At 43.1% G+C, this 9,587-nt stretch overlaps 1 protein-coding gene across 1 annotated transcript in view; it reads left to right on the top strand.

Annotated features, from left to right (window-relative positions):
- Positions 1 to 1,331: 1,331 nt before the first annotated feature.
- The window catches only part of LOC141107783 (galectin-4-like), a 41,672-nt gene continuing 33,416 nt past the window's right edge, over positions 1,332 to 9,587 (top strand). The window contains exon 1 of the mRNA XM_073598753.1: positions 1,332 to 1,486. Within this exon, the coding sequence (XP_073454854.1) occupies positions 1,442 to 1,486 (45 nt within the window). The 5' untranslated portion in view covers positions 1,332 to 1,441. The remainder of the gene's footprint in view (positions 1,487 to 9,587) is intronic.

Below are 9,587 nucleotides of genomic sequence, written 5' to 3'. Positions count from 1 at the left end.
CAGTCCCTCAAAATCAGGGACAGTTGTGAGCTATGTGTAATCTGACAGTCAGCCCTGGCTGTTTGGCCCACAATTTTAAATCGAAGGGTGTTGGGCGCAGGGCCATCTTAATGCAAGGGCACTGCCCAGGGGCCCCAGGTACATGGGGGGGCCCACAATAATCTTGCATTACATCGTACTTGCTAACTGCCCCTGATCTGCTGGGACAGTCATGCTTTTTACTAAACTATCCCGATATGGTCGTGTCCCGGGAAGCGTCACAGAACCTATATTTATTTATTTTTTTATTTTATGTACTTATATAGCGCTGTCAATTTACGCAGCGCTTTAAATATACATTGTACATTCACATCAGTCCCTACCCTCAAGGAGCTTACAATCTAAGGTCCCTAACTCACATTCATACATACCAGGGACAATTTAAACAGGATCCAATTAACCTACCAGCATGTCTTTGGCATGTGGGAGGAAACCGGAGTACCCGGAGGAAACCCACACAGGCACAGGGAGAACATGCAAACTCCAGGCAGGTAGTGTCGTGGTTGGGTTTCGAACCAGCGACCCTTCTTACTGCTAGGCGAGAGTGCTACCCACTACACCACTGTGCATTGTGCCCTCCTGATTCCAGTACTGTGCCCTCCTGACCTCCCCCCCCTGTACTGTGACCTTCTGCATTCCCCCTGTGCTAGGCGACCAGCGACCCTTCTTACTGCTAGGCGAGAGTGCTATCCACTACATCACTGTGCATTGTGCCATCCTGATCCCAGTACTGTGCCCTCCTGACCCCCCCCCCCCTGTACTGTGCCCTTCTGCATTCCCCCCTGTGCTGTGCCCTTTGTGTTGACTAGTCTTTGATTTATGGAATGTTTTCCTTTTGTAAAATCGATTTTATTGAAAGCACTAATCAATATATGTTTTATTCTATCAACTATTTCTACTTTATTTCTTTGAAAGTAGGTTGTAAATTGGGGCAAGCTGGTAGGGGCCCCAGTGCATTGCTTTGCCCAGGGGCCCATGATGCTATTAAGACGGCCTTGGTTGGGCCTCCTTTGAAGTGAATTTCGATCGGTTCATCAGGAACTAAATGAAATTCACCCAGAGTATGCCCAGCCTTAGTCATGAGGCTTTTGTGCCTTTTGCCTATGAGTCATAGATGTGTATTACTACTGAAACAAAGAGAACGAAAAGACTGGAAAGATTTAGAGGAACACAGTATTTTCTTTTGGAAAGTCTTAGTCACTGGACTGTCGTTTCCTCTACCAGAATATCTACGTCTCTGCCAGCAGGCGTCTCCCGAGTCTAGCAGCTCGCTGTATAAACTGGATATACAAGTTTTTGGAAAGATACCTCACAGGCATGCCCTGCCCTTTTCTCACATGATAAAAAGCATCCCTCAAGTCCGGACCAAACTCCACTGCGGAAAAAAATTCCAACAGCAAACATGGCGTGTGTACCAGCTCCAGGCTACCAGTCTGCCTACAATCCCGTAAGTACCAACTGAACAACGGATATTATGCATAATGGAGCCGTCTGCTTGCACACATTAAACTTTATGATCCATTAAAATATGCCAAAGTAAACTAGCAGATATTTCACGTATGAGGAGGAGAGTCACTGAGTATAAAACCCGAATATCCACAAAAATATGTAAAAAAGCATGAAAATGTACCTCTTGTGACCATGCCACCACTTCTTAGTGGTCTTTCTTTTAAAGACATTTTTATTTTGTGTCTTTCTTTTTTTTACAAATTAAGTCTTTGCAACAAACTTTGTCTTAAATACTCGCAAACCACCCAAAGAAGCCACTAACAGTGCATGTTTTCCAGATATCCCTATAGAATCCCTCAGGAAACATTTGGTCTAGGCTCACGACTGGGGTGCGGAGGGGCAACCTTTATTTTTTACGATCTTGGCTCCTCCTTTTTGTTATATCTAAATTGTGTGCTCGCACTGCACTGGATAAAGCGCCATTTTTCTTCGCTCGCAGCCCTTTGCCCCTCCTATTATCTCATATTTGAGTCTCTAATCTTAGAATCCTCCATTATAGAGTTAACATGAAAAATGTGTATAGTAAATCATATTTGGAGTTTGATTCTTTTTTAGGGAAATTCGCCACTGTTAATTTTTTTCACATATAGTTTTTATTATTTTGTTACTTTTTTTTTTTTATTACATTCGTTTAGTCGTTTTTTTTTTTTTTTGCTAATTATGAAAAAGCTGCATACTATGTTGAAAGTAATCCTCAAAGAGTTTATAAGTAGTTTCCATGACTTAAAAAACTTGGTGCAATTATCGCCGTGTAAAACGTGTACTATTCCTGGCACAGATCAGAGGCGAGTACTGTACCCGGAGTACCCAGTTTCTATAGGCATATGATAGGGATTTTGTGCTTTATGTTTCTGGATTTAATACAATTTTGTGGATTAATCTCATGTAATCTTACAAGTAGTTAGTTTCCTCTTTCAGATGTACATTAAAGGCAGATTTTTATCTTCCTTCTTTTTGAGCTGCGTAGGGTGTGTCCATGAGGGTGGATGGAACATATTTGAGGTGTTGTAACTAGTATGACTACCAGAAAAAAAATGAGAGCAGAAAATCGGAGAGGGAAAGCAGTTTGTACAGTAAATTAACCCCTTATGTAGTCAAAGGCAAAGAGCAGTTCACAGCAGCAGATGGTATATTAACGTTTAGAAGTCCAATTCTGTTTTTTTTTTTTTTTTTTTTTTTTTTACTAATCATTTGCTATCAGCTGCAATGCAAAAAAGCATTTTGCACTATTTGTGTGAAATGTTTTGTACAGGGAAACTACTGATGGGAATTATAGAGGGAGCCATTATTTGCCTATTTCTGAACATACTAGTTGCCCGGGCTGTCTGGATTTAGGACATTGAGGCAATGCACACCTCCCAACATTTTGAGATGGGAATGAGGGACACCGACTAACAAATGTATGTAGGCATAGGACACGCCCCCCTGCCACGCCCCTTAAAGGGGACATATCCCCCAAAAAAAGGGTTAATTAAATCCACAATTGCTTTTTTTTACCACTACTATTCCTTTATATTGGCTTTTAAAATTGACAAATGCAGCAATTTCAAATTTGGATGCAAAGTTTAGCACTGGGAAACACTTTTTGAAAGATAAATAGTGCATTTTATATACAACTATATAGATCAGACCAAAATGAGGGACAAATGAGGAGGAAAGAGGGACAGAGGGACATTGCTCCAAATCAGGGACAGTTGGGAGCTATGGCACTGGGTTGATTTACTAAAACTGGAGAGTGCAAAATCAGGTGCAGCTCTGCATAGAAACCAATCAGCTTCCAGGTTTTTTGTCAAAGCTTAAAGCGGACCTTCAGTCATTTTTTCAACTTTCCATCTATTAAATCTTCTTTCTCTTGTGGTTTTAACTTTGGATAGTAAAACATTTTTTTTTCTGCCAGTAAATTACCTTATACAGCCCACTTCCTGTTTCTTGTCTAGTCATTAGCCTAGGCTTATGGCATCATGCCCAGCTCTTTCACTCTTCGGAGAGTTTGCCAGGAAGGGAGGGGGGATGAGTCATAAGAGGGCTAATAAGAGCTGCAGGGATGGAGGTGTGCCTCTGTAAATCCAGGAAGTGAACAGGCAGCAGCTTCAGTTGCCCACACTTAAAATGGATGCAGCCAGACTTAGCGGAGGGAGATTTCCATACCTCCCAACTTTTTGAGAAGGGAATTAGGGACACCTACTAGCAAAAGTATGCAGGCATAGGACACGCCCCCTTCCACACACCCTTAAAGGTGAATTAACCCCAAAAATAGATTTGTTAAAACCAGAGGGGCTTTATTTTGAACCACTACTATTCCTTTATTTTGGCTTTTTACATTTACAAATGCTGCAGTTTAGAAATTGGATGAAAGGTTTAGCACTGGGAAACATTTTTTGAAAGATAAATAGTGCATTTTATATACAACTATATAGATCAGACCAAAATGAGGGACAAATGAGGAGGAAAGAGGGACATTGCTCCAAATCAGGGACAGTCCCTCAAAATCAGGGACAGTTGGGAGCTATGGAGAGTGCAAAATCTGATGCAGTTGTGCATACCTCCCAACTGTCCCTGTTTTCAAGGGACTGTCCCTCATTCGGAACAATGTCCCTCTGTCCCTCTTTGCTCCCCATTTGTCCCTCATTTTTGTCTAATCTATATTGTTGTAAATAAAATGCACTACTCATATATTATTAATTGTTTCCCAGTGCTAAACCTTTCATCCAATTTCTAAATTGCTGCATTTGTCAATTCCAAAAGCCAATATAAAGGAATAGTAGTAGTAAAAAAGCACAAGTGGGTTTAACCAAACTTTTTTTGTACAATTCTCCTTTAAGTGGGGTGTGGCAGGGGGTGTGTCCTATGCCTACATACTTTTGCTAATAGGTGTCCCTCATTCCCATCTCATAAAGTTGGAAGGTATGCATTCTCTAGTTTTAGTAAATCAACCCCACAGGTCTGGATCAACCATGAAGACCAGGATTATCAGCGTGAAGCCAAAACTCCAAGGGGCCCATTTAGGGTGGGTTCACACTGGGAATCACACAGGAACATGAGTTCCTGTTAGATTCACATGCAGTTCTGTGCATTGCGATTTCAGCCCATTCACTGCCATATGTGAACTTCTGGGAGTGTCAATACAATGTTAATGACACCCCCATTTCAGTTCACATATTGCACTGCGAACTGACAGTTCGGACATGAATCGGATCGCATGGGTGTTCACACCCATGCGATCCGATTCTGGTGCGGACCAAAAATGGCGTCCTGTGCAAGTTTGGTCAGAATGCGATGTGAATTCAGCCATACTATCTGTATGGCTGAAATTGCATCGCATGGACATCGCATGTGATTTGCACTGCCGTGCAATGTGAATCACATGCGATCTTACAGAGTGCACTAATGTGAACCAGCACTAAAGCATTCTGTCATGCAACCATGCATCTCTTTTTTCTGATAGTGGGGGGTGGGGTTTCAGGACACTGTGCTGACACATTGGGGTTGATTGATTTAGTAAAACTGGAGAGTGCTTGGTCAGGGGGTGTGGTGGCTGAACACACCTCCCAATACAGGAATGCTGTTTGTCTGCACAGTGTCCTGTACCTCTGAATGGCCTGCCAAAAGATGAAAACTGATCACGCTAACACAGATCAGCTTCTGTGCTTTTTGTGGTCAGTCTAGATCAGGGGTCTCCAAACTTTCTAAACCAGTTTGAAGGCCAGTTTACTGTCCTTCAAACTTTAGGAGGGTCAGACTGTGGCCATTAAGAGTAGAAAAGGTCCCGGTGTGTGGGAAAAAATAATGTTTCACTGTTTGTTTCGGTGGGAGTAATTGTGCCTCATTATTGGTGTCAATGGGAGAAATTGAGCCCCATTGTAGGTGTCATAGAGCCCGGCATCCTGAAAGGGGCTGGATGCCTGATTAGGGGGTGGCAGCGGCAATGGTTATAGCATAGGGGTGGTGGCCGTGGATAGAGGGGGCGCAGCTCTGGTGCCCCTAATGGACGGGCCGCCACTGGTCATATTTACAGCTAATAGACAAGCTATTGGGAAAGAAACTATGGGAAGCTGGACATAAAAATACTGCACAACAGGGAGAGTTTTCATACAGGTCCTACAAATCGCACAAACATGCTTGGAGGATGCCTTACAGCTGTATATAGTGTTATAGAACTGAACGAATTTATCTGACAGTTACAGTGGAGTTTTACCCTGGCAGAGCATTTTTGCCTATTGATTTATTCTCTTTTACATTTAGCTTGGCTTTAATATAGCAGCAGTACCCCAGTTTGTTTTATTTTAGGTTTAACCACTTCAATACTGGGCACTTTCACCCCCTTCCTGCCCAGGCCAATTTTCAGCTTTTAGCTTGGGTTCCCACATATGTGAACACAGACATTGCATGTGATTCACACCCACACTGCTGTGCCGATCACATGTGATGTCTGTACGATGCCAGTTCAGCCAGTTCAACCAGTTCAGTTTGTATGAACTCGCATTGGATTCACACAAAAAAAGGTCAGGGACTTTTTTTTTTTTTCCCGCACTGGAATCGGATCGCATTGGGTGTTCACACCTATGCGATCCGATTCCTGTCCGAATTCATAGTTCGCACTGCGATCTGTAAACCGATCTGGGGGTGTCATTAACTATGTATTGACATTCGCAGCAGTTTGCAGAGGGCAACATGAACTGCCTGTGGGGGAGATGCGATGCGGGAACCCGCACTGGAATCACGCTGGTTCTTGCATCGCATATATGTGAACCCAGGTTTATCTGTCGCACTTTGAATGACATTTGCAAGATCATGCAAATCTGTACCCAAATTAATTTTTTATCATTTTATTCCCACAAATAGAGCTTTCTTTTGTTAGTATTTAATCAACACTGGGTTTTTTATTTTTTGCTAAAAAAACGTAGAAAATTTTGTGAATAAGTAATTTTTCTCCTTCACTGATGTGCACTGATGAGGCGGCACTGATGGGCACTGATGAGACGGCACTGATGGGCACTGATGAGACGGCACTGATGGGCACTGATGAGGCAGAACTAATATGCAGCACTGATGGGCACTGATATACGGCACTTATGGGCAATGATAGGTGGCATGAATAAGCGCTACTGATGGGCACTAAAATGCATCACTGATGAGCACAGATTGGCCTCACTGATGGGCACAGACTGGTGTCACTGATGGGCACAGACTGGTGTCACTGATTGGCACAGAGTGGCATCACTAATGGGCACTGTTGGGACTGCATTTTAATCAGGGCACTGATAATCAGTGCCCTGATCACCCATACATGTCTCCTCTGTGAGGAGATGCTGCTGATTGGCTCTCCTCACACTCTGTCAGTGTGAGGCGAGGAGAGACGATAAACGGCATCTCCTTGCTTACATGTGATCGGCTGTGGTTCTACATAGCCGATCACATGGGTAAAGAGCCACAACCACGGCTCTTTGCCAAGATCGGGGTCGCTATGCTGCGAGACTGAGTGCCGTCATAAGACGTCATCCCAGAACAAGAGCCGCTGCATCATCATTTGTCTATATGGCGGGCGAGAGGCGGTTAAGAAAGGCATTTTTTCCAGGTAGTTTTAGCAGTGACACATGTATTTTCAACAGGCAGTAATAGGCCCTCTTTGACCAGCATAAAAATGTATAGGGTACAATCAGCGCAAAAATACCTAAATGCAATAAATAATGCAGCTGTACACTAAAAGATCATCACATAATCCAAGAAACGGTATATAAAAAAAGAGTGCAGCTCATATCAGGGCTCAATAAAACACATATAAAATGTAGTAAAAGTCCAGTAATAATCCAGAAAGAGAGCAAGAGGTGGACTAGCAGTCCCAGCAAGCACTGAAGAGAGTCCACGTGAAAAAGACACAGATCCAATGCAAAAGTGACTATCCCCCCACCTCCAGAGCACTTGCCTAACAGATGACCTTTTTTCTCTTTGACCAGCAGCTAGAAATTGGTCATTGGTTAGCTGAAGCTGTCCCTGTTCTCCCAAAACTTGCCGCTGGCTAATTTCTTGAGCAATGTTACTATGCCAGAATATGCATACCTGGAATTCAGCTTAAAGTATGAGCTTTAGGTATTATGAGATCTTAGCAGATGAATAGCAGACTATACTTGTTATTCCCTGGTTATTTTGGCCATGCAATCCACATAGGAATAAAGTCCAACTTCAGGATTTCCCCCCACCACTCCCAACCTCACCCCACTTCCTGAAGCTTTATGCCCCCCCCCCCCCCGACCTCTTCTTTTTGTCAGTAGTGGGCAGTCCTTACTCCTGCACAGAATGGAGCTCACATAATGATAAGCAATATTGTGAGCAGGAGTGAAACGCGTTGGGTTGTCTTGGCACTAGGTTGATTGTTGGTGCATCATGTTACTTCAAAGAATTCAAATTTGCTTTTTATGGTGAGCAGTTCTTCCCTCCTTTTTTTTTTTTGATTATCATAGTGTCTATGACAGCCTGGGCACACAGGATTATAGTCGACAAGCTCTGTGCTGCAAACGCAGCATGCATTTAACATAATATAAAAGCCGATGTAGTTTCATAGCTCCCAACTCTCCCTGATTTGGAGCAATGTCCCTCTGTCCCTCTTTCCTCCTTATTTGTCCCTCATTTTGGTCTGATCCTCATAGTTCTATATAAAATGCACTTTTCATCTTTCAAAAAGTGTTTCCCAGTGCTAAACCTTTCAACCAAATTCTAAATTGCTGCATTTGTACATTTTTAAAGCCAGTATAAAGGAATAGTAATGGTAAAAAAAGCTCTCATGGATTTAATTAACCTTCTTTTTTTTTTTTTGCTAAATCTCCTTTAAGGGGGTGTGTCCCATGCCTACATAAGTTTGCTAGTAGGTGTCCTTCATTCCCATCTCAAAATGTTGGGAGGTACTGTATGTAGTTTTATTATGTAGACTGCGGATACAACATATAAAAACCACCTGGGGCAATCCACCTGGGGTTAATCAGAATACATTTACTTTACAAAAATGTAAGTGGAGGTTACCTTCAGCGAGAAGCACCAAAATTATCAGTATATCCACAAATAATGGCCACAGAAAAGTCAAGTTGGACTCCACTCCTTCCCTCCTGCTTTCATATTGTTTTTTCTTTGTATGATATAAACGAAGGGGCACTACTCCTCACATTGATATAAAGATGGGACACTATTCCTCCCACTGATATAAATGATGGGACACTATTCCTCCCACTGATATAAATGATGGGACACTATTCCTCCCACTGATAAACACGATGAGTACTATTTCTCCCACTGATGCCAATGATGGGACGCTATTCCTGCCACCAACACCAATGATGGGACACTATTCCTCTCACTGACACCAATGATGGGACACTATTCCTCTCACTGACACCAATGATGGGACACTATTCCTCTCACTGACACCAATGATGGGGCGCTATTCCTCTCACTGACACCAATGATGGGACACTATTCCTCTCACTGACACCAATGATGGGACACTATTCCTCTCACTGACACCAATGATGGGACACTATTCCTCTCACTGACACCAATGATGGGGCGCTATTCCTCTCACTGACACCAATGATGGGGCGCTATTCCTCCCACTAACACCAATGATGGGGCACTATTCCTCTCACTGACACCAATGATTGGGCGCTATTCATCCCACTAACACCAATGATGGGGCGCTATTCCTATCGCTGACACCAATGATGGGGTGCTATTCCTCCCACTAACACCAGTGATGGGGCACTATTCCTCCCACTGATATAAACGATGGGTACTATTTCTCCCACTGATACCAATAATGGGGTGCTATTCCTCCCACTAACACCAATGATGGGGCACTATTCCTCCCACTGATATAAACGATGGGTACTATTTCTCCCACTGATACCAATAATGGGGTGCTATTCCTCCCACTAACACCAATGATGGGGCGCTATTCCTCCCACTAACACCAATGATGAGGCACTATTCCTCTCACTAATACTGATGATGGGGCACTATTCCTCCTTCTAAAGTCCACAAGTGTTATGTTG

The sequence above is a fragment of the Aquarana catesbeiana genome, linkage group LG09 (assembly GCF_042186555.1).
Source record: "Aquarana catesbeiana isolate 2022-GZ linkage group LG09, ASM4218655v1, whole genome shotgun sequence".
NCBI classification, from domain to species: Eukaryota; Metazoa; Chordata; class Amphibia; order Anura; family Ranidae; genus Aquarana; species Aquarana catesbeiana.
The sequence above is the reverse complement of the archived record's forward strand: the minus strand, read 5'-3'. Positions and strand labels throughout refer to the sequence as shown.